A 24743-nucleotide genomic window follows, 5' to 3' on the forward strand; every position below is an offset into this window, starting at 1 on the left:
TAATAAGTAGAATTAATAAAAATATGATAAAGTACATTGATAAGAGAGTGGACTAAAAAATAAAGCTATTATTAAATAATGTAAATAGACTATATTATAAAAAATTTTGACTAATTATGACTAAAATTTTTTGGTTACCACTATTCAATAATATCTTATTAAGAGATCTCTTGGAGATCGTTCTGGTCTTATCAAGACAACTTGTGACGATCAAAACCAAAACTTATCATTTATCTTTTCATTTATTCTTGAATTAACATTTATATCCTTCTATTAATAATAATAATAATAAAAAACACACTTTTGATTCGCTGCAATACTCATAAAAAAAAGATGTGCTTAAATAGTAAAATTCCTTATAAAATGACATTTCACTTATTTATAGATCCATGAACATCATTAATCAAAATACAATGAGATTTTCAACAAAACTTCATTTTATTTATTAGAAATCATTTTGCCTATCACCAAACCATAAGATCATCAAAAATTTCAAAATGCAGGCAACTCCCAAATCTAAAGTTACCAAAAATAATCACATTAGTTAATAGTCCTTAGCCCAGTTGATGAACTTGTCTAGATTCATTGAAGACCTATCACCTTCTACCAAGTTATTCAGTGTCACTTCCTTCAGCTTCAATGATCTTGCTTTTATCTCTTCATCCCCAACCAATTCCTCCACCTTTTTCTTTATCTCACCCCTTAATACTAATCCATTTTCATCATCATCCTTCTCTACTCCCAATCCAACCTTCCAAAAATCACAAATATAAGCCTTGTTAACAAATTGATCACTGAAATGTGGCCAACACAAGAAAGGAACCCCACTACACACACCTTCAACAGTCGAATTCCAACCGCAATGACTTACAAAACAAGCAATTGCAGGGTGGTTTAGTACTTTCTTCTGTGGACACCAACCAACAATCTTACCTTTACTTCCTTGAAATTCATCTGGGTATGCATTATTTGATTTATTTCCATTCTTATCATTGTTACTACCTGTTCTTACAACCCAAAGAAAAGGCTTGTTAATGAGATCGAGCGCGAGCGCTAACTCTTTGAATTGGTTGGATTCCATAACTGCCAAGCTACCAAATGAAACATAGACAACAGATTGAGGTTGTTGTTGATCCAACCATTCTAAGCAGGTTGTGTCTTCTTGCCAGAATGAAGAGCTTTTGTTGTTGTTGTTGTTGCTGTCATTAGTAGCTTCCATTAATGGACCAATTGGAAGGAATCTTGATGATATCTCAAGTGCACCAGGCTCAAGATCACAAGTGGTGTTGCAAAGCCACCAACTTCCCAACAACTTCATTGTTTGTGTGTCTTCTGCCATGTGATGGAAAAAGTTCTTACCAAGGCTACACCATGGCAAATTTGCTGTGTCCATCATAGGTGAATTTGGTAAAAGTTGAAATTCTTGTTTCCTTATTGGTAGTCCTGGAATCCCCAAAAGAAGAATTAAGAAAAACTTTATAGAAGATTTTATTAAAAGTTGAGTAGTCAAAGGTTAAAGTTTCCCAAAAATTTTAAAATGGGTATTTTAATATCCAACAAAATTTTATTCTCTAAAATTTTCAAGAATTATTTGTTGAAGTTGCTTTCAATCAAATTGTTAATATTTTAATCGAATAAATACGTTCTTAACAAATTTTATTATAAGACAATCAAATATAAAATTATTATTATAAGATAAATTAGTTATGGGAGGACCAATTTTAAACACTTTTAGAACTAATTTAAATATTTATTTAATTTTAAGTAGGTGGTTACTTCTATGAAAATGTTTTCACGTGAAAAACTGAAAATGATATTATGAACCGTGAGATAATTTGACATCTCTAATAATTCATTCTATCTTCTTCATATCAAAATGTCTTTAAAAATTAATTACCTTTTAGTTATACAAATTACTTAATAAGTAGATGTTACGGCCAGCCCAAGTGACTCGCGGGTCAACCCGACCCGATGATGACCCGACCCGAACGGTCGGATGCAAGCGGTTCACTGCGCGACCCGGACACGCGTCCCTGACAGCTCCCCACTACAGCTGTGAGGAAGCTTCGAGGAAGGTGGGCCTGTCCTCGTAGGACCCACCTCTGACACGATATAAATAGGGAAGGACCTGCCCTCCCCTTGAGGTACGTCACCTTTTCACCTAACATTTCTCCGCCTGCACACTGACTGACTAGATCGTCGGAGTGTCTTTGCAGGTGGCACCCCCCCTTTTTTCTCTCACGACAAGTGCTCGACTTCACGGCAAACCGGAACCCGACACAACAGCGATTGAGAAATCCTCGCTCCCATCAATCATCACCCGACCTGTCCGGAAACCGACCACCGAACATTGGCACCGTCTGTGGGGATACCCTTAATGGACGTTGTGCAGGGTCCCGGGGACCAGGGCCGAGGAGCCGGAGCGGAAGGGGCAGCCTCTGTCGCCTCGTTGAGAGGTTGGCGAAGGTCTCCCCGACAACACACTGAACAACGCACGAGGACGCGACCCTTCGGGGGAACGGGCGGCGACAGCGCCATAATAATGCAGGAGTTACGGCACAGGGTCCAAAATTTGGAGCGACTGTTAGCCGACCAAAAGCGCGATGGACGAAGCACTGACCCCAGCTACACCCCGTCCCCTGAGAGCCAGGAGAGAGACTCCCACCAGAGCCGCCAGCGACGCACCTCCGCATCTCGAACGGAAGCGGAGAGCACCCGTGAAGAGTCCCCAATCCTGAGAAGACGAAATGATACCATTATCTACTCCCGTGGCAGAGAGACGCGCCGCATGGCACGAGATCGTGAGGACATGAGGTCCGGGAGGACTCGACAACCTGTGATAATGGGCGTCACCCCGTTCCACCGTTCCATCCTCGAAGTCCGGTTGCCGAAACACTTCGACAAACCAACGGACATGAGGTACGATGGAACTCAAGACCCCCTAGAACATCTCACGGCCTTCGAGGCGAGGATGAACCTAGAAGGAGTAGGGGACAAGGTAAGATGCCGAGCTTTTCCGGTGACCCTGGCGGGACCCGCGATCAGGTGGTTTAACGGCCTCCCGCAGGGATCCATCTACAGCTTCTCGGACATCAGTCGTGCGTTCCTAGCCCAGTTTACGACGCGAATAGCAAAGGCAAAGCACCCGATCAACCTTTTGGGGATAACACAAAGACAGGGAGAGCCGACCAGGAAGTACCTGGATCGGTTCAACGACGAATGCTTGGAAATCGACGGCTTAACCGACTCGGTGGCCAGCCTTTGCCTGACGAACGGCCTCCTCAACGAAAACTTTCGAAAGCACCTTACCACGAAACCAGTTTGGACGATGCATGAGATCCAGACGGTAGCCAAGGAGTATATAAACGACGAGGAAGTCAGCCGAGTCGTGGCTGCCAATAAGCAGCAGTCCGGCTACAGCCAAGCTCGACAACAGGGTAACGGAGAAAGAGCAAAGGAGCAAGCCAGGGAGGAGGCACCAAGCAAGACACCCAGGCCGTTCCCCCGGGTCGGGAAATTCGCTAACTACACCCCACTCACTCTCCCCATCATGGAAGTCTATCAGCAAATAGCCGAGAAGGGCATTCTGCCGAAGCCCCGACCACTCAAGGACCGTACGGGAGGAAACAAGAACCTCTATTGTGACTACCACAAGGGTTACGGCCACCAAACGCAGGACTGTTTCGACCTGAAGGATGCACTCGAACAAGCGATAAGAGAAGGTAAACTAGCAGCATTCTCTCATCTTATCAGAGAACCGAGGAGGCGCTACCGCGACCAAGACGAAGAAGGCAAAACCCGCTCGGCGAAACGGCGACAAGAGCCAGAAGAAAGGGACCACGGCCTCACTGTGATAAACGTAGTGACAGCCAAAAACGCCGCGCCAAAATCCCGATCGGCACACAAGAAAGATGCTAAGGTCTTGACGGTCTCCTCCCCGTTAGTGCGAAACTCTAAGAAACCTCCCTCCATTTCTTTCGGCCCAGAAGATCAATGGTTCGACGATGCCCCGGAAAACCCCCCCATGGTCATTACGGCCAGAGTGGGAACCGGCCTCGTCAAACGCATCCTTGTCGACACAGGAGCTGATTCAAACATCATGTTCCGCAACGTGTTTGACGCACTAGGGCTAAAGGACGCCGACCTGACGACTCACCAGCATGGGGTCATTGGGTTGGGCGACCACTTCATCAAACCTGACGGAGTAATATCCCTACCGATCTCGGTAGGGCAAGCCCAAGGTCGAAGATCGGCGATGGCCGAGTTCGTAATCCTCCGAGATTCCACCGCCTATAATATCATCTTGGGAAGGAAGACGATAAACGATGTTGAAGCGATAATCAACACTAAGCTGCTAGTCATGAAGTTCGTTATCGACGACGGATCCATAGGGTCTATAAGAGGGGATCTCGAGACGGCAGTCGCATGCGACAATGCCAGCCTATCCCTGAGAAGGAAATCCAGAGAGGCATCCGGTGTGTTTCTAGCCGACCTGGACGCCAGAGTAGACGACAAACCTAGACCAGAACCAGAAGGGGATCTGGAAAAATTCGTGATCGGCGACACGGAAGAGAAGTTCACGTTTATCAACAAGAACCTGCCACGTGAGTTAAAGGAGTCCTTGGTCGAAATGATAAGGGCCAACAGGGATTTGTTCGCCTGGACACCTGCCGACATGCCAGGCATAGACCCAAAAATCGTGTCACACCATCTGGCTGTCAGGTCGGAAGCACGCCCAGTAGCGCAACGGAGGAGAAAGATGTCGACAGAGAGGGCGGAGGAGGTGGCCAGGCAAACGGCCAGCCTCCTAGAAGCAGGTTTCATACGAGAAGTGGACTACTCGACGTGGCTCTCGAATGTAGTCCTAGTGAAAAAACACAATGGCAAGTGGAGAATGTGTGTAGACTACTCTGACCTTAACAAGGCATGCCCTAAGGATTGTTTCCCCCTCCCTAACATAGACGCACTCGTCGACGCTGCGGCGGGCTACCGTTATCTAAGCTTCATGGATGCCTACTCCGGTTATAACCAGATACTGATGCACCGTCCAGACGAAGACAAAACGGCGTTCATAACGCCAGGAGGAACCTTCTGTTACAAGGTGATGCCGTTCGGTCTGAAAAATGCAGGGGCGACATACCAAAGGCTTATGAGCAAGATTTTCCACGATCTGATAGGCAAGACAGTGGAAGTCTATGTCGATGACATCCTTGCGAAAACAACGCAACCTGACGACCTCATAAAGGATCTGGGAAAGGTATTCATGTCTCTCCGGCAACACGGCATGAGGCTAAATCCCCTCAAGTGTGCCTTCGCCATGGAAGCCGGCAAGTTCCTGGGATTCATGATAACTCAGAGAGGGGTAGAAGCTAACCCGGAGAAGTGCTAGGCGATACTCCAGATGAAGAGCCCGGGTTGTATCAAGGACGTCCAAAGGTTGGCGGGGCGGTTGACCTCATTATCCCGGTTTCTCGGGGCATCGGCAACAAAGGCCCTGCCATTCTTTAACCTCATGAAGAAAGGGATGGCGTTTGAGTGGACACCCGCATGTGAGGAGGCCTTTCGGCACTTCAAGGAAATCCTGGCGGCACCACCCGTCCTCGGGAAGCCAAAGGACGGGGAACCACTATACCTGTACCTCGCCATAACAGGAGAAGCCCTGGCTGCAGTTCTGGTGCGGGAAGAAGGGAAAGCTCAACAGCCAGTCTATTTCATAAGCAGGGCCTTGCAAGGGGCAGAAATAAGGTACAGCAAGTTGGAAAAACTAGCCCTAGCACTCTTGACTTCCTCACGAAGGTTAAAGCAGTACTTCCAGAGTCACCAGGTTGTCGTGAGAACGGACCAAGGGATCCGGCAAGTACTTCAAAAACCCGATCTGGCGGGAAGAATGATGACTTGGTCCATCGAACTCTCCCAGTATGATATACGATACGAACCCCGGCAAGCCATCAAGGCGCAGGCGATGGCAGATTTTCTAGTAGAAGTAACAGGGGATCTAACCGAAGAAGCGAGTACACGGTGGAAGCTCCACGTGGACGGAGCCTCCAACCAGACGTTTGGTGGTGCCGGGATCATCCTGGAAAGCCCGGTTGGAGTTGTATACGAGCAGTCGGTCAGATTCAAATTTCCCATCTCGAACAACCAGGCAGAATATGAAGCCCTTATAGGGGGCTTAACCCTAGCAGCGGAAGTCGGAGCAAGAAGACTGGAAATATGCAGCGATTCCCAAGTCGTCACCTCCCAGGTAAATGGGAGCTACCAAGCCAAGGACTCGTTGTTACAAAAGTACTTGGAAAAAGTTAAAAGCTTGAGTAAAAAGTTTGAAGAGGTCACGATCCACCACGTACCTAGAGAAAGGAACACACGGGCAGACCTCCTATCGAAGTTGGCCAGCACGAAACCGGGAGAAGGCAACCGGTCTCTCATTCAAGGTATGACAAGAGAACCAGCGGTCACACTGCACGTGTCAAGCCTAGGTTCTTCATGGCTAGACCCCATCACCAACTTTCTAGAACACGGCAAACTCCCTGACGACGAAAAGAACGCGGCGAAATTGAGAAGGGAAGCAGCCAAATACGCCGTCATCCAAGGACAGCTGTTCAGGAAAGGGCTCAACCAGCCCCTGCTGAAGTGCCTACACCCCGACCAGACGGACTATGTCCTCAGGGAAGTCCATGAAGGCTGCTGCGGACACCACATCGGAGGCAAGGCCTTAGCAAGAAAATTAGTCCGAGCTGGATACTATTGGCCGTCAATGATGGCGGACTCCAAAGAGTTTGTCAAAAAATGTGTGAAGTGTCAACAAAACACCAATTTCGCCAGGGCATCGGCCTCCGAGTTAAGCTTGCTAACGACCTCCCGGCCATTTTCTCAATGGGGAGTCGACCTCTTAGGGCCCTTCCCAGTCGGCCCTGGACAAGTCAAGTACCTCATAGTCGCAATTGACTACTACACCAAATGGATAGAGGCCGAACCACTAGCTAGCATATCCTCGTCCAATTGCAAGAAATTCATGTGGAGGCAGGTGATAACACGATTTGGGATACCAGAAGTCATCATCTCAGACAACGGCACGCAATTTACTGACAAAAAGTTCACGGAATTCCTTAACGGCCTGGGTATAAGACAAAGGTTCTCTTCGGTAGAACACCCCCAGACAAACGGGCAGGTGGAGTCTGCCAACAAGATTATCCTTTCAGGATTGAAGAAGAGGTTGGATAATAAAAAGGGTGCTTGGGCCGACGAACTAGCCTCGGTTCTCTGGTCCTACCGAACAACTGAACAATCCTCCACTAAGGAGACTCCCTTCCGGCTAATGTATGGGGTGGACGCAGTAATACCCGTAGAGATCGGTGAACCGAGCCCCCGGTTACTTTTGAAAGGAGTAGAGGAAACCGTGGAAAAGGACCTGATAGATGAAGCCAGAGAAATGGCTCATTTGACAGAGACAGCACTAAAACAAAGAATGGCTCTGCGCTACAACAGCAAAGTGCTCAAGAGGGAATTCGAGCCGGACAATCTCGTCCTGAGGCGAAACGACATCGGCCCACCGACCCCTGGAGCAGGCAAGCTAGCGGCAAACTGGGAAGGCCCCTATAGAATCAAAAAAGTGATGGGTAAAGGCGCTTTCAAGTTAGAAAGGCTTGATGGTAAGGAAGTCCCGAGAACATGGAACGCGGACAACTTGAGAAGATTCTACTCCTAGCGGGCGGACCGACATGCCGACCAATCGAGCTAAGTAGTTAATTTGCGGATTTGAACTTTTCATAGTGACCTACGAGTCCTTTATATAATTACCGAATAAGACATACTTGTGCAAATTTTCTCTCCTATCTTATTCCCCTTTTTTCCAGATAAACCGTTCCATCACGACCGACAACGACGCGCAACCCCGGGACTGATCACCCCGGGAGCCCGTCAACTGCCGCTATAGCAAATGACTACGCGAAAGGCCATGATTCGTTGATATAAACGACAACTATAAACCAAAAACGGTTAATAGAAACGATAACACAATCAGACGAATAAGGAAAAGTTAACTACGCCAAAACGGGCAAACGACTAAGAAGTCAAATTGTTCACATAAGCCAAAATAAAACGGCTAAACAAAAAGTTTTAAACAGAGGATTCATTTCTTGGGGACGTCAACAATTTTGCCGTCTTTGATAACCTTGAAAACACTTATCGCCGACGTGTCAAACTCGGGAGCAACGATTTTGACCTGAGCTTTAAGAGCCTCCTCGGTCGCCAAAATCGCACCCTTCCCTTGTTTCACGACGTCTTTATACTTTGCTTTCCATGTCGCCAGTTCGGCCTCCACGGTCTGCTTCTCCTTCTCTATGTCGGCCACCCGTTTCTGTGCCTCGCCGACCTGGCTTTCTAAAGCCATTTCACGATCGACAAGACGAGAAACCGTGGCGCCCGATTCTTCTAACTTCTTCTCAGCAGTGGCGGCTTTCTTCTCGGCAGCAGTAGCTTTCTTTTCTGCAGCGTCAAGTTTCTCGTTTGATTGGGTCAACTGCTCCCGGAGAGTCTCAACTTCACTCTTTAGCTCATTTTTAGCCTTCCCAGTAGATTCCAACCTTCTACGGAGGGACTCCATCCCGGATAGCTCAAACTCGGCCTTCCGAGCTATCACGGCGCCACGTAAAAGGGTACGGTACATCCACCTCGCCTGCCCGGCAAGGGAAGACTCATGGAAATACTCCTCGGTACCAGGAATCAGCTGGGAATCTATAAAGTTCCCGGCATCAAAATTCCTCTCCATAACAGTGAGAACCCCCTCAGGACTGGACGACGTTTTCCTCTTCCTCTTGAGGCTAGGGACCTCTTCCACCTCGTCATCGGCGTCCGGGTTAGACGTCGAACCCCCGGTGCCGATCACCTCGCGGAAGGGGGAAGCATGAACCGTTTTGTCGACCCCGACCTGGGCAGCTTGGGCCGAGGTCCCGGTCCCGTCGACCGCGGCCTCTTGCTCGGTAGCAGCCTTGTCCTCCGGAAGAGCAGCAGACTTCTCGGCGGCAGATTTCTCATTGTCCCCTTCGTCGTCACTAGCGCACAGGAAGGTTTGGAATAAGTTAGGAAGACCCGTCACCTCGGCAGACATCCCCACTGCGAAAAAACAAGCGAAGTCGGTTAATCACTACAAATTGTTAAGCATAAAGATAAGGGACAAGTAGAGGCTTCTCACAAATATAATTACGACTGGCCTCCCGATCACCCATGAGAAGGTGAGGATTTACATGATTCCTCCCGAAGACTGCCATCAACACATCGGCAATCTTCCTATCCACCGCAGACATGCCCCTATAAGTTACCTTAACGAAGGCATTGGACCCCGCTTCGAAACTCCAATAGGTCGGAATAAGGCCTACCCCCTCTAACGACAGCCAAAAAGGATGACGACCTTTGACAGGGCGGACCTTGAAATATTTGTCCTTAAACCCATGATAGGAGTCTTCAAACAAACCAAAAATCCTCCGACCTTGGGCAGACCGGAAGGACATGAACCCCTTTTTATGTTTCCCCTCCTTCGAAGGGTTAGTAAGGTTGAAGAAGAAAAGGAAGACATCTACAGACACCGGGAGCTCAAGATACTCACAAACCATCTCGAAGCAGCGGATTGAGGCCCAGCTGTTCGGATGCAATTGCGACGGCGCCACGGACACACGGCTTAAAAGCGCCATCTGGAAGGCGGAAAACGGAATACGAACCCCAACTTGAGTAAACATGGATTTGTAGAACCAAATCCAGTCGGCTACTCGGGGGTGGTGGAGATTTATCTCGTACAACCGCTCGTGAGGAGCCGGGACGAAGACGTCATAATTGGCTTCTTCATCAGTCCCTCCGCACAAGTACTCGGCTTGTCGGAACTCGGTGAGCTCCTCCTCACCCATTTGGTTAGGTGAATCCTTCACGTCGGAAACGACCCAAGCATAGGGATCATACGCAGCGGGAGAAGGGGAAGCCCGGGAGACCGTGCGAGCCATACCTACATGGGGGGACCATCCAGTCAGTCTAAGAGATCGGTTGCTCAGGCCGAGCACAGACACTACCCCCACTACTCCCCAACTAAGGATGAAACACTATAAGTGGAAAAACCTACCCTGGAATGATACCCCCCCTAACACGTAAAACCACCATTGAAAGGCTACACAACAACAATAAAAACCAGGCAACAAGCATGCAAGAACGAAGCACGAAAGAAAAGAATTCAAAGAATTACCTGAATTGATGGAAAGAGGATGAAATTGCAAGTCTGGAAAGATACAGGGAGGATGTACGAGAGCACCGCAATGACATTCTGAAATTTTGTAGCAAGGAAAAGGACGGAGGGAGATGGGAAGTATGAAGAAATGCAGAAGCATAAAACTGATTGTTTAAAAACTGCCTCCCAAGAAGCGCGAAACGCCTGGGGGCAGAATAGTCTTTGCAAATGGGGTTTTTCCACCCCATTATGAGCATTTAATGCTCCGCACAAGGAACGATGCGACGAAACGGTTGCCTATGCAAACCAGGGGACACGCGCGTTGGGGGCATATTCTCCCCACGTGCGGCCGAGTTGACGAGAACAAACGAAACGGGAGACGACACGCCACTAATAGTCCCCACGACTACCACTGGCGCGTGGGGGCACTGTTACGGCCAGCCCAAGTGACTCGCGGGTCAACCCGACCCGATGATGACCCGACCCGAACGGTCGGATGCAAACGGTTCACTGCGCGACCCGGACACGCGTCCCTGACAGCTCCCCACTACAGCTGTGAGGAAGCTTTGAGGAAGGTGGGCCTGTCCTCGTAGGACCCACCTCTGACACGATATAAATAGGGAAGGACCTGCCCTCCCCTCGAGGTACGTCACCTTTTCACCTAACATTTCTCCGCCTGCACACTGACTGACTAGATCGTCGGAGTGTCTTTGCAGGTGGCACCCCCCTTTTTTCTCTCACGACAAGTGCTCGACTTCACGGCAAACCGGAACCCGACACAACAGCGATTGAGGAATCCTCGCTCCCATCAATCATCACCCGATCTGTCCGGAAACCGACCACCGAACAGTAGATCCAATAGTATTTAACTGATGCAATTTAGAGAAGTAAAATCCATAAATGAAACTCATAATGGGTGAATCTCTTACCCGTTTGAGAGTCTATAATTCCTTGATCAATGAGGCTTTGGATGGAATAATATGAGGCCAATGAAGTTGCTGAGGCAGGCCAGAGAAATGACCCTTTAATCCCCAAATTGTTTCCAACTTCCAAGGCCCACCCAATGTTCTTGGAAACAAGAATACATCTGATCTTGTTCTCACCATTGTTGATGTCTTGTATGAGTTTGTGGAGCTTAGGAGGCATGGTGTTCCTCATTGACAAAATCACCTTTGGTTGGTCACTTCTATCATCTTCAGGGTCCAACCCATCTGGGAGTGTCACAAAGTTTATCATCTTTGATGATCCAACATCATCATCACTAGGAATCTTCACTCTCTTTTCGATGAATTCTGAGATCACAAAAGTGATTCTGCAACCATGTTTGATTAAAACATAGGAGAACTGAAGAAGGGGATTCATGTGTCCTAGAATTGGATATGGCATAACAAGAAAATGTGGATTATTGCTCATTGTGTGTGAACAAGCTAAGAGGGATGGATGGATTACTATTGATGTTTTTGTTTGTGTTATGATTAACCTTAGATATTAAAATGTGCACTTTATACTACATTGGAGCTTCTTGATTTATTACCACGTGATTGTTTGTCGGATCAGTTGTGTTTAGTCAAACCGTGGGTCTCAAGAATTTGAACTACAATTATTATAGAATAAAAGAGTTTTGAGTACTTAAACTCTTATATTTTGTGTTGCTACAAATTTTATCAATTTTGAATTTTAATGTGTTTATTTTATTATCAAATTGAGTTTTCTAGTTCATAAGTATTTTATTTTTATTTTTATTTTTGAAGTGTTTAAAATATTTGATCTGCTAATAATGATAATAATAAAAACAAAAATACTGTTTTTTTTTTAAATTGTTGGTCCCTTTATGATGAGGATAGGGTCACGCACCTCTGATACCAACAAAATATAAATTAAAGTCTATACAATATATTATTGGACACTAAGGAGTTTAGTCAGATGAAAAAAATTCCTCACGGCATTGTACCTGTGTAACTAAAAAGAAAAAATGAATTTGGCTACACCAAACTCAAATTTATTATTATTATTATTATTATTATTATTATTATTATTATTATTATTATTATTGAAAAAATGAATTTGGCTACACCAATAATTTGTATTATCTTAAAATAATAATGTTAGGAACTCGAAATGTCTTTTTTTTTTTAAATCGTGTTATCCTTTGTAAAAATAAATAAGAGTCGGTTAGATATGACTCATATGATTAAACACTCAAATTGAAATTGGTTTTGATAGGTAGACAATAACTTTCGTAAATAATGTGAATAATAGGTTCTAGAATTGATCCAGTAAGGTAAACAAACACTCCACCTCTAAATTATTTCATAAACCTTAACATTAGGATAATCATCTGTATACTTAGTAAATTGAACACTCAACCATTGTTAACTGTGCATAAGTAAATATAGTTATCTACATGCCTATTAAATTGAATATTCGACATATCCATTGTTCATATTGTTTAGTATTTTTATTATCTACCTATACTTTTCTAACTGAAATAGCTAATTCTGTTTTATCCTCCATTTCTGATTCTCTCACTCTCTTCATCTCTTCTTCTTGTTGAGCTGAATTTCAACATGTTGCGTTGAGTTTCAACATTTGTAGTAAGAGAAGTGTGTAACTCTGATCTTATTTTGAGAGTGACTATTCTGTAACTTTATTTGTAATAAGTATGTAACATTCCGAAATTCTCCCTCAACAAGTCAAGTTTGGCAGATAATGCTTTATTTTCTGTAATAACATTAACATGTGATTATCACTTAGTTATTATTCTTTTATGGTCCAATTTGAATATCAAATTAAAATGGATATTTTTATGTATAGAAAAACAACTTCAGTCAAATGATGTGTTGTATGTTTTGTTTCCTTATACATACATACATTAGACAATAATATAATGTTGTGTTTCACCGTCGCTACAAGCAACTACTCATCATCATGTGAAAAACATTGTTTAAAAAGAAGCAGTGACCAGTGGCCACATTTGTCATCTAGCATCTAATTTCAAACTTGCTGATTGGACTTTGAAATAATTAATCTACTTTAATAGATATGCAACAATCAAAAGATGTTTAGCGTGTATAATATGTAATCCAAACTTTACGTGATTAGCACGAAATTAAATGGATAATATTTTTAACTTTTTCTGTCTCAACTATAGCCACCAAAAATTCAACTTGGTTTAGTCGAGTGGTCAATTCATTCGTCTGTTTAAACAAGTGTCGAGGATTCGAATCTCACCTTGTGCATGTAACAACTTATTGACTAGCGATACACCCTTAAATGAAACTATTACGAAAGATTAGTTCTTGACTTATCAGACTAAAAAATACCATGGACAAAAAAAAAAACTATAGCCAACAAAATTATTATTAGTAGAAAATAATATTGTAATTCTAATTTGTCACTTTTTTTTCATTCAAATATCAAATAGGGTATATATTATCATCATTTTGCCCAATTGATAAACATTTGATGATTTTTTGAAGACTGGCCAGCTTCAACTAAGTTGTTCCTTATCACTTGCTTCAATTTCAAAGACCTTTCCTTTATGGTTTCATCTTGAAGCAATTGCTCAACCTTCTTCCTTATCTCTTCCTTTGATATGAATCCATTTTCATCTTTGTCTAATCCAATTCCAACTTTCCACACCTCACAAATGTATGACTTGTTCCAAAATTGATCACTGGAAAATGGACAACACAAGAATGGAACACCACTGGACACACTTTCAATAACTGAATTCCAACCGCAATGACTTATGAAACAAGCAATTGCAGAATGGTTCAGTACTTTTTTCTGAGGTGCCCAACTAACAATTTTACCTTTACTTCCATGAAATTCATTTGGGTATGTGTTATTTCCCTTGTTATCATCATTACTTGTTCTTACAACCCAAAGAAACGGCTTGTCAATGAGATCAAGTGCAAGTGCTAATTCTTTGAGTTGCTTGGATTCCATAACTGCCAAGCTACCAAATGAAACATATACAACAGATTGAGGTTGTTGTTGATCCAACCATTCTAAGCATGTTGTGTCTTCTTGCCAGAATGAGGAGCTTTTGTTGTTGTTGTTGTCACTTTCAATCAATGGTCCAATTGGTAGAAACTTTGGTGATATGGAGAATGCTCCTGGCTCAAGATCATAGGCACTATTGCAAAGCCACCATTCTGCTAATTCCATATTATGCATCACATCTTGCACAATATTATCAAAGAAAATCTTACCTAGGCTAACCCATGGTAAATTTTTTGTGTCCATCATAGGCATATTTGGAGAAAGTTGAATTTCTTGTTTCTTGGTGGGGATTCCTTCAATGGAAAAAAAAAAGCCTATAAACCTCTCATCACACATTTAATTTATGGTAATACAGAGACAATAATCTAAAGATAGTTTATTTAACTCAACATCTATAATTCCATACTTATTACATTTAATATTACTCAATTGTTTCAGCAGGAACTAAAAAATGCAAAATAAGATAACTGAATATAGGCTATTTCAAATTAATTTTTTATTATCTCTTAAATTTTTTTGTTTGATTTAATAGTAAATGTTTAGTAAAGAAAATTACTGTGACAAAAATAAGTAAATATACTATTCTTACCATCTGAATCAATAATTCCATCATGCATGAATCTTGGGATACAATAAACGGAGGCTGAAGTAGTTGCTGAGAATGGAAAGAGAAAAGCTCCTTTGATTCCCAATTTGTGAGCAACTTGCAAGGCCCAACCCATACTAATTGTGACAACAATGCAAGTGATTTTATTATTAACATCCAAGGCATTGATATCTTCTATGAGCTTTGGAAGCAAAAGAGGCATGGATCTTTCCATAGAGACAAGCAATTTCACAATATCACTTCTATCATCTTCAGGGTCCAAACCATCTGGGAGAGTCACAAAATTTATGTTTGAACAACCTTTGAGGTTGTTGTCTTGTGCATAACCAGCAGCAATTTTAGCTCTCTTGTGGCTGAATTCAGTGTGTAGGAAAGTGACCTTGCAACCATGTTTAGTTAGAACATTAGAGAATTGTGTTAGGGGATTAATGTGTCCTAACACTGGAAATGGTATAGCAAGAAAGTGAGGGATTCCCATTTTGCAAATGAAAAATGTTTTGCTGAGAGAAAGAGAGAATAAATAAGTATATGCTATTGTTTTGAGTAGATATATGATATTATGATGAATCCATTGTATATATATATATATATATATGCAATTAAAAATTATGTATTGCACAAAACATGGCCCTGAAAACAGGGGATTGGTCCAAAGACTTGAAGCACAAGACTTTGTACTTAGAAATTTTTTTATAAAAATTAATTTAAAATAGTTGTCCTATGTCATCTAGCAACTAAGTTCAAATTGGTTATTTCAGAATATAGTTACATGACTTCACTAATTAGATATCATACTGCATATCAATTTGCTATATTTTTTATATATAGTGTATTGTGTACTGTACTCTTTTAAAGTCTAAACATATTGCGTTTCATGTAATTATAACTATATTTTAGATTAACCAAAAGATGTTTAATATATCTTTTTGACAAGATAATATGTTTATTAAAAATGATACAAGAAAATCACACAAAACCATATCTTAGTAGTGTTTAGTTCTAGATAATTTTGTGTTCAAAGATTCAAATATAATGAATTTTCAAATTAAACAATAATACACTGAAAACAAATCCAAATTAACTTCCAAATTATTATACATATCATTGTATTACTATTTTGCCCAATTGACAAATTTTTCAAGATTTTTTGAAGATTGGCCACCTTCACCTAGGTTTTTCCTAGTCACTTCCTTCAATTTTGAAGACCTTTCTCTTATGCCTTCATCACCAAGTAATTGCTCCACCTTCTTCCTTATCTCTTCTTTTGATATGAATCCATTTTCATCCTTGGCTAATTCCATTCCAACTTTCCACACATCACAAATATATGATTTATTCCAAAACTGATCAATAAAAAATGGCCAACACAAGAAGGACACTCCACTATATACACCTTCAATAGTAGAATTCCAACCACAGTGACTTATGAAGCAAGAAATAGCAGCATGTTGCAATATTTTCTTTTGTGACACCCAACTAACAATTTTACCTTTATTTCCATGAAATTCATTTGGAAATGCATTATTTTTATCATCATTACTACCTGGTCTTACAACCCAAAGAAAAGGCTTGTCAATGAGATCAAGTGCAAGTGCTAGTTCTTTGAATTGGTTGGATTCCATTACAGCTAAGCTACCAAATGAAACATATACAACAGATTGAGGTTGTTGTTGGTCCAACCATTCTAAGCATGTTGTGTCTTCTTGCCAGAATGAAGAACTTTTGTTGTTGTTGTTGTTGTTGTCACTTTCCATCAATGGTCCAATTGATAGGAACCTTGGTGATATGGATAATGCTCCTGGCTCAAGATCATAGGCACTATTGCAAAGCCACCACTCTGCTAATAACTCCAAAGTTTTCATTTCTTGCACAAGGTGCTTGAAGAACTCATTGCCTAAGTTACACCATAAGACATGTTTAGGGTCCATCTTTGGCATATTTGGGGCAATTTGAATTTCTTGTGATTTGATGGGGTTTCCTGCATTGGCAAAATAAATTTAAGAAAATATATAGAGTTTTACTCAGTACTAATTAATAACTCAAGTATATAAATAAAGGGATATAAAAACAAAAAGTAAAAAAGGTGGGGGGGGGGGGGGGGGAGACTTAAACAAGAAAAAAAAGTAAGAATGTAATGGAATAATTCCAATGATAAATTTAAATGGTATGAAATTCTTATTAACATGTTATTATTATTATTTCAAAAAAAAATCTTGCATATAAAACATTAACCACTAAACCAGTTATTTTGTATTTGTAAATAAATATATATACTAGTTTATCTTATTTTTAATCTGAATTTATATTTTGTATTTTAATATATATTTTATACCGACAATAAATTTAGTGACTGATTTTTAGTATACGTAGATATTATTTTTATAGCATATTCATTTAGTAGAAATTAAAAATTCAAAAAAGATATTATTTAATTATAAAAAACAGGAAAAAAATCTAAAATGTGTTTAAATTTTACTTCAGCTAAAGATATAAGTTATAAATAGCTATTTTATGAACTTAGGTAACCTTTTTTCCCCATGGATAATTTTTTGAAGGTAGCTTGGTAGAGCAAGACTTCAAATATTCTCTCAAACATTCAAGTATATGGGCTAAGGTGTCTTATTTCACACAGCTAAAGATATTTTAATCAAAATTATCCACTAATAACAACTTTGGTACTACCAATACATATGTATGTATGTAAATTATTATTCTTACCATCTGAACCTATAATTCCATCCTCCATGAGCTTGGGAATGAAATGAATTGAAGCCAAAGAAGTAGCTGAGAAGGGAAAAAAAGCAGCACATTTAATTCCCAATTGGTGACCAACTTCCAAGGCCCAACCCATATTAACTGTCACAAGAATACAAGTGATCTTGTTCTCAAAATCCAAAGCATTGATATCTTGTATGAGCTTTGGAAGCAAAGAAGGCATGGTGCTTTTGATGGAGTGAAGAACCTTGCTAAGATCACTTCTATTATCTTCATGGTCCAAACCATCAGGGAGTGTGACAAACTTTATCATCTTTGATGATGATTCATCAATTTTTGCTCTTTTGTGGTTGAATTCAGAGTTGAGAAAAGTGACCTTGCAACCATAATGTTTGGCTAGAACATTAGAGAGTTGTGTAAGGGGATTAATGTGTCCTAGCACTTGAAATGGTATTGCAAGAAAGTGAGGGATTCCCATTTTTCAAAGAAAATGGGAGGAAAGAAAACAATTACTTTTAGATTAATTAAGAACTTATAGAAATATTCTGGGAATGAATTAAAATTGTATACTATGTTATGTATATGCGGTTGCATGTTGAGGAGTTCAATTTGGATATGAATACTTGAGACATTGATCACTATGTTCTGCCATATGCACGATGGGGATTGGACATATAATATAAGATCAAGTAAAGGATATGGATGATATGATAAATATATGTCAGAAAGAGAAAGGTTTGTTTTGGAATCAGTAAGTGTTAAACCAACCAGTGTTTGTGTGATTTTGAAATCAAATTTGTATCTAGTTTGTATCGTTTCCTATGCATATTGTTCGAACTAAACCAATCATATATATTTTTTTATTAAAATCTTTTGTAGGTTTGCATATAATGATATTATAATAGTGGTTATAATGGTTATTTTTGCAATATTTAAATGAGAAATCATCAAATCAATGTCATCAAGCATGTAGTAAGGAAACTTGGACCACATATGAGAGGTGCCTGCATGCCAGTGAGTCAGTGACATATCAAACGATTTGGTTATTTTATTTTAGAGAAAATTCCACTCCCCTCTCATGTGAGATGCTAAAATGACATTTCCCTTCTCTCTATTTTATAAATGTACATTTTCCTCCTTTCTAACTTTTAAAAAACCTCATTTTTAATCCATTTTAAACTTTTTGTGTTAACTAATGTTAACTTTATCTATTTTTTAAGAAAAAAAATTATTTTTTAAAAAAATATTCATTAGCAAAAATTTTATTTTTTATTATTAAATTTTGCTTAATAAAATATTCTTTAATAAATTATTTTTTTATTGATTAAATTATATTTTTAAAAAATTTAATAATTATTATTTTTTTAAATACCCTTTAATAATTTTTTAATTATTAAATTATAATTTTACCAAAATTTTTGTTAACAATTTGTTTATATTTTACTATTAATTTTTCGATATTTATATATTATTTTAACATTAAATAAAAAATTTTAGTAAGATTATTTTTCAATATCAATAAATATTAATTGTTATACATATTACCAGTGGTAAGATTTTTTTATTTAATATTAAAATAATATATATTAATATAAAAAAATTAATAGTAAATATAAAAATAATTGTTAACAAAAATTTTAGTAAAATCACAATTTAATAATTAAAAAATTATTGAAAAATAGGTATCTTAGAAAAAAATAATTTAATTATTAATTTTTTAAAAATATTTCGTTAAAAATACAATTTAATTAATAAAAGAATAATTTATTAAAGGATATTTTGGTAAGCAAAATTTAATGATAAAAAATAAAATTTTTGTTAATGGATATTTTTTCAAAAAATAATTTATTTTTTTTCATAAAAAATAGATAAAGTTAACATTATTAACACAAAAAATTTAAAATGGATTAAAGAGGAGGTTTTTTAAAAGTTAGAAGAGAAAAAAATGTACATTTATAAAATGGAGGGGAGGGGAGTAACATTTTAGCATCTCACAGGGAAGGGGAGTGTCATTTTCTCTTTATTTTATTATCTCTTAATTTCTTCGTTGTTCTTCCTCTTCTTTTGTATGGATATCATTGGAGGCAATGACAATGAAGTTGAAAACTCAAGACTTAGCACTTAAATGCGAAAATGATAATACTAAAATATATAATTTTATCTGTACAAGAAAATTCTAAAAAAGAATTTTAGATTTAATTAATAAGCTGTTTGTAAATTATTGAAAAAAAATTTTGTTGATAATATTTTTTAGGTTTTTTTTTGTATTTCTTCCTTAAGATGACCAAAGAAGACCTTGCCAAGTGTGTGCCATGCAAAGTGTGTTGGATCCATCATAGGCATGTCTCCAGAAAAATTAATTTCCTTTTTTTTGGTGGGGTTTCCTGATATTTCAGAGAAGAAAACATCAAGAAATAATAAATGAAAATATACTTTTATTACTTAGTAAATAAAATAAATTAGGAAGACATAAAGAAAGCAAGCAAGTTATAGATTTGATTTTAGGGGTGGTAATGGGTAGAATAGGGTAGGGTTTAGATTCAACCCTAATTCTATTCGTAGATTTAGATTTAGTTTTTTTATAAATTAAATAATAATAATGTATCATATTAACAAAAAAGTTAAAATTTATTTTATTTAACATTCATTAATTAATAAACTCAGAAAGTTAAATTTTAACAAGAAACTCAAAAAGTTAAATTTTAATTAGTTATTATTAATTAATTTTTTTTGTAATTTTTTTATTTTCATATTTCTAGAAAATTTATAATTTAAAATTAGAATTTAAGTTTTAAAATTTAAATAAAAAGATCATTTTAAAAAATTAATTGATATTAGTTAAAAAATATTAGATCCTTAATTGAATTCAAAAAGAATAAGTATATAATTTAGAGTTTAAAATTCAGCCACCAGTATAAAATATATTTAGAATACAAATATATATTAAAAAAAAATTAAATTACACATATATTTATACACAAATATATTAGTAACTAATTTTGATTTTAATGTACGAATAACATTTTTGTAAATTAAATTTTGTCCACATAATACGACTCATGAAACAAGAGAAATTTTATTAAGTGTATTACACTTGTCTCTCTAACTCAAGAACTTTAATTCATTAACGAGATAGGGAAATATCATCATCATCTTAGCTTTAATGCTTATTCTATCAAGATCTATATTGAAGATAAAAATGAATTTTCAACCTAACACAGGCAAAGAAATAAAAATTTATTTTCCAATATTATTTTGCCCAATTGACAAAATTTTCAAGATTCTTTGTAGATTGGCCACCTTCTTCAGCTAGGTTGTTCCTACTCACTTGTTTCAATTTCAAAGATCTTTCTCTTATGCCTTCATCACCAAGCAATTGCAACACCTTCTTATTTATCTCTTCCTTTGATATGAATCCATTGTCATCCTTGTTCAATCCCAACCCAACTTTCCAAATATCACAAATATATGATTCATTCCAAAATTGGTCAATGAAAAATGGCCAGCACAGAAAAGGAACACCACTATATACACCTTCAATAGTAGAATTCCAACCACAATGACTTATGAAACAAGCAATGGCAGAGTGGTTTAATATCTTTTTTTGGGATACCCAATCAACAATTTTACCTTTTCTTCCATGAAATTCATCTGGGTATTTGTTGTTTCTCTTGTTATCCATATTATCTGTTTTGATGCATAAATACAATCACATGTATTAATAAATATAATATGACATACACATCAATGGGTAAGTATGAGAGTTTCCTAAAAATAAAAAATATCAATGCATTAATATTGAATATGTATATTAATTTAACAATGTTATGTATATATTAAACATCAACCAATAAATCAGTAATTCTTATAAAATATATATTAAAAATATATAAAATAATACATATAAATATATACAAATACAGATTAGGTGACTAATATTTTATGTACTATCTTTTGTATTAGTTCCATCTTTATCAGCATTTATGATTTATGATAATTGTTTCAAATCTTTTTTTAACAAATTGTACATTTTTAAATAATATTGTAGAAATCAAAGGATTATTACCGATAGAATGAAAATTTTATATTTTGGTTGAATAAATTATTCACAAAATAAGAAATCCCCAAGAAAAGAATTATATATATCTATATGAATGAATAAAATTGAAATATTTATTGATTATATATATATATACCTGGTCTTATAACCCAAAGAAAAGGCTTGTCAATGAGATCAAGTGCAAGTGCTAATTCTTTGAATTGGTTGGATTCCATTACTGCTAAAGTACCAAATGAAACATATAGAACAGATTGAGGTTGTTGTTGATCCAACCATTCTAAGCATGTTGTGTCCTCTTGCCAGAATGAAGAACTTTTGTTGTTGTTGTTGTTGCTGCTGTCACTTTCCATCAATGGTCCAATTGGTAGGAGCTTTGGAGATATGGAGAATGCTCCTGGCTCAAGATCATAGGCACTATTGCAGAGCCACCACTCTGCTAATAACTCCATAGTTTTAGTTTCTTGCACAAGGTGCTTGAAGAAGTCATTGCCTAAGTTACACCATAAAAAGTGTTTAGAGTCCATCATTGCCATATTTGGGGCAAGTTGAATTTCTTGTGATTTGATGGGGTTTCCTGCATTATTGGCAAAACAAATTTAAGAAAATATATAGAGTGGAGTTTTACTCTGTACTAATGAACTATCAAATATATAAATAAAAGTATCCACCACATGGCTGTGAAGGTTTAGATGATTATAATGATGCATGCAAGTTATTCTTACCATCTGAATCTATAATTCCATCCTCGATGAGCTTGGGGATGAAATGAACTGAAGCCACACTTGTAGCTGAGAAGGGAAATAGAGCAGCACATTGAATTCCCAATTGGTGACCAACTTCCAAGGCCCAACTCATATTAAATGTGACAAGAATACAAGTGATCTTGTTCTCAAAATTCAAAGCATTGATATCTTCTATGAGCTTTGGAAGCAAAGAAGGCATTGTTCTTTTGATAGATTGAAGCACTTTCATGCTGTCACTTCTATCACCTTCAGGGCCTAAACCATCTGGGAATGTCACAAACTTTATCATCTTTGATGATTCCTCATCATCATGATCTTGAGCAGCAGCAGAATTTTTTGCTCTTTTGTGGTTGAATTCAGTGTAAAGAAAAGTGACCTTGCAACCATGTTTTGCTAGAACATTAGAGAGTTGCAAAAGGGGATTAATGTGTGATGAAACTTGAAATGGTATTGCAAGAAAGTGAGGGATTCCCATTTTGCAAAAAAAATGAGGGGGAAAGGGGAATGTGATTAGATTAATAACTTGTTATGATATATGTGTGGTTGCATGTTGTTGAGGACTTCAATGAACACTTGAGAAATTGATGACACTATCTTCTGCCATATGCATGTGCACCATGGGGATCGGACATATATTATGTCAGAAAAAAGAAACGTTTGTTTCTGATTTGGTCAGTGCTAATTCACCAACAAGTGCTTGTGTTGTTTTAGAAATCAAATTAGTAGTTTGTATCAGTACCATTTCCTAGTTTGTATCGTATCATATACATATTGTTAACAAAAATATTTAAAAAAAATAAAATCAGTGACTATATATTTATATATAAATATATATTATTTATTTTATATATTGATGATTATCAGTGGCTAAGAAAAAGGAGTTGAATCTTGGCCTTTTTTTAGTTGAGTTTAACTTTCGCTTTTAATCAAGAGAACTCAGGAGATATTTTGTTTTTGTCTCCTATCTAGTTAGGAGATATTTTTTTTTGTCTCCTGAATTACATAAATAGTAAAAGAGCAGAGAAGAGACAGTGACACCCAAAAATATCTTGGTTCAGCTATTCAGTGCAATGTAGCCTACATCATCCATCACAATTATGATGAAATTTTACTATCTTTTTCACAAGGTACATACACCAATCTTTTTCTATGATATACCCAATTCTATCTGAGACAAATCCAGATTCCAACCCAATCTGAATTTGATTAGATCTCAATCTAACTTTCAACAGCAAAGTGCTAATCCAACTTGTAAAGGAATTCTCACAAGATCATGAAACAAAACAGAAAGATGTTTAAAGAAAACTGAGACATCTTAAAGTTTTTTCTCTAAGTTTAACTCACTTTCTTTTACCTCTTATTGACTTTTTCTTACAAATATCACCATGTTTACTTTTTTTCAATGAGATTCAAACAGACAAAATTGAGAAAAAGAAACTACTAAATGAGAACCATGAAGGAGAAGAACTAAACAAGTTTAGGAAGTTATGAGAACCGAACTCTGTGCTTAGTTCTTACGCTCTTGCCTTCAACCCTTGCCTGTTCACCCTTATTATAGAAGAGTGAAGTTTTCAAGGTTGAAACTAGTTCAAGGTCCATCCTGTCTTCTTCTCCTTCCTCTGAGCTTGCAGTGGCTTCGTCAGTGATGAGAGAGAAGTCCGAATCTGTTGCATGCAACTTACTCATTTCTTTCATCCTTATTCTTCAAACTTTTTTAATCTTGACCGTAGAGCTTTGCTTTGGCTCCAAGTTTTGATTTGGACCGTAGATCTTCTGCTATCCAGATTTGACTTTGATTTCTGCATGGTTGCTTGATTTATGCTTGTAATTTTGTGGATTTTTTCTTGGTTCCTTGGTATAGCACAAAGGATTCATCTCTACATACAAGTGATTTTGTTATACAAGTCTTACAAGTCTTCTAATTGATATTACGCTCAAACGCGCTTGTTATGCACATATCTTTCACGCGCCTCTAACATATTTTTAATTTTTGAAAGGATTCCATTTCCTTTTTCGAATTTCTTGCCTTCTCTTTCTCCTTCTTCGTTTACGTGCTTTTCTCTCTCTATTCTCTTTCTTCGTTATTCTCGATTTTCATTGTTTTTTGACATCAAGCTCTAAAATTATTTTTGAAGATAATGGATAATTCAACTTCAAATTGTCAGATGAACCAGTGCGTGAACCTTGCTTGTGAAATTTGTTGTTAATTCTTCCTTATTTGAATTGAATCTAATGTACTAGTTCTGATTAGAATTAATATAATCTTGTCCATTTTATATCAGACGTTCGGGTGTAAATAAGAAATATTTGGGTGTATTTTTATAAAAGTTTGGGTGTATTTACAGTTTATGACTTTTCATCTGACGGAGGGTGAATTGTCTTATTCTTTTAGTTGAATTGTTT

At 38.1% G+C, this 24743-nt stretch overlaps 5 protein-coding genes across 5 annotated transcripts; all 5 read right to left on the reverse strand.

Moving 5' to 3' along the window:
* Nucleotides 1-336: 336 nt before the first annotated feature.
* Nucleotides 337-11805, reverse strand: LOC112797852 (UDP-glycosyltransferase 83A1). The gene is made up of 2 exons (XM_025840959.3): nucleotides 11137-11805; nucleotides 337-1443 (listed from the first exon to the last, which is right to left on the reverse strand). The coding sequence occupies exons 1-2, from the start codon at nucleotides 11618-11620 to the stop codon at nucleotides 545-547; spliced, it is 1383 nt and encodes a 460-aa protein (XP_025696744.1). The 5' UTR covers nucleotides 11621-11805; the 3' UTR covers nucleotides 337-544.
* LOC140183989 (uncharacterized) lies at nucleotides 8026-10131 on the reverse strand. The gene is made up of 2 exons (XM_072233932.1): nucleotides 9191-10131; nucleotides 8026-9111 (listed from the first exon to the last, which is right to left on the reverse strand). The coding sequence occupies exons 1-2, from the start codon at nucleotides 9987-9989 to the stop codon at nucleotides 8129-8131; spliced, it is 1782 nt and encodes a 593-aa protein (XP_072090033.1). The 5' UTR covers nucleotides 9990-10131; the 3' UTR covers nucleotides 8026-8128.
* A 1744-nt stretch (nucleotides 11806-13549) lies between the features above and the next one.
* Nucleotides 13550-15300, reverse strand: LOC112797853 (UDP-glycosyltransferase 83A1). Its single transcript, XM_025840960.3, has 2 exons — nucleotides 14805-15300; nucleotides 13550-14508 (listed from the first exon to the last, which is right to left on the reverse strand). Exons 1-2 carry the CDS (start codon nucleotides 15298-15300, stop codon nucleotides 13646-13648), a joined length of 1359 nt encoding a protein of 452 aa, XP_025696745.1. The 3' UTR covers nucleotides 13550-13645.
* A 529-nt stretch (nucleotides 15301-15829) lies between these two features.
* On the reverse strand, nucleotides 15830-18306 carry LOC112797854 (UDP-glycosyltransferase 83A1). Its single transcript, XM_025840961.3, has 2 exons — nucleotides 17541-18306; nucleotides 15830-16800 (listed from the first exon to the last, which is right to left on the reverse strand). The coding sequence occupies exons 1-2, from the start codon at nucleotides 18013-18015 to the stop codon at nucleotides 15935-15937; spliced, it is 1341 nt and encodes a 446-aa protein (XP_025696746.1). The 5' UTR covers nucleotides 18016-18306; the 3' UTR covers nucleotides 15830-15934.
* A 2288-nt stretch (nucleotides 18307-20594) lies between these two features.
* Nucleotides 20595-23078, reverse strand: LOC112797856 (UDP-glycosyltransferase 83A1). Its single transcript, XM_025840962.3, has 3 exons — nucleotides 22320-23078; nucleotides 21734-22171; nucleotides 20595-21224 (listed from the first exon to the last, which is right to left on the reverse strand). Exons 1-3 carry the CDS (start codon nucleotides 22813-22815, stop codon nucleotides 20788-20790), a joined length of 1371 nt encoding a protein of 456 aa, XP_025696747.1. The 5' UTR covers nucleotides 22816-23078; the 3' UTR covers nucleotides 20595-20787.
* Nucleotides 23079-24743: the final 1665 nt, after the last annotated feature.

This window comes from Arachis hypogaea, chromosome 4 (assembly GCF_003086295.3).
Source record: "Arachis hypogaea cultivar Tifrunner chromosome 4, arahy.Tifrunner.gnm2.J5K5, whole genome shotgun sequence".
NCBI classification, from domain to species: Eukaryota; Viridiplantae; Streptophyta; class Magnoliopsida; order Fabales; family Fabaceae; genus Arachis; species Arachis hypogaea.

Bases quoted from the DNA above. Each gene is read 5' to 3' on its own strand.
- LOC112797852 (XM_025840959.3), bottom strand. From the start codon at position 11,620: ATGAGCAATAATCCACATTTTCTTGTTATGCCATATCCAATTCTAGGA. The intron at 1,444-11,136 runs GTAAGAGATTCA...TGGGGATTCCAG, and splicing joins AATTATAGACTCTCAAACGG to GACTACCAATAAGGAAACAA.
- LOC140183989 (XM_072233932.1), bottom strand. From the start codon at position 9,989: ATGGCTCGCACGGTCTCCCGGGCTTCCCCTTCTCCCGCTGCGTATGAT. The intron at 9,112-9,190 runs GTGAGAAGCCTC...GTTTTTTCGCAG, and splicing joins GGCCAGTCGTAATTATATTT to TGGGGATGTCTGCCGAGGTG.
- LOC112797853 (XM_025840960.3), bottom strand. From the start codon at position 15,300: ATGGGAATCCCTCACTTTCTTGCTATACCATTTCCAGTGTTAGGACAC. The intron at 14,509-14,804 runs GTAAGAATAGTA...TTTCCATTGAAG, and splicing joins TGGAATTATTGATTCAGATG to GAATCCCCACCAAGAAACAA.
- LOC112797856 (XM_025840962.3), bottom strand. From the start codon at position 22,815: ATGGGAATCCCTCACTTTCTTGCAATACCATTTCAAGTTTCATCACAC. The intron at 22,172-22,319 runs GTAAGAATAACT...CCAATAATGCAG, and splicing joins TGGAATTATAGATTCAGATG to GAAACCCCATCAAATCACAA. The intron at 21,225-21,733 runs GTATATATATAT...GCATCAAAACAG, and splicing joins TCTTTGGGTTATAAGACCAG to ATAATATGGATAACAAGAGA.
- LOC112797854 (XM_025840961.3), bottom strand. From the start codon at position 18,015: ATGGGAATCCCTCACTTTCTTGCAATACCATTTCAAGTGCTAGGACAC. The intron at 16,801-17,540 runs GTAAGAATAATA...TTGCCAATGCAG, and splicing joins TGGAATTATAGGTTCAGATG to GAAACCCCATCAAATCACAA.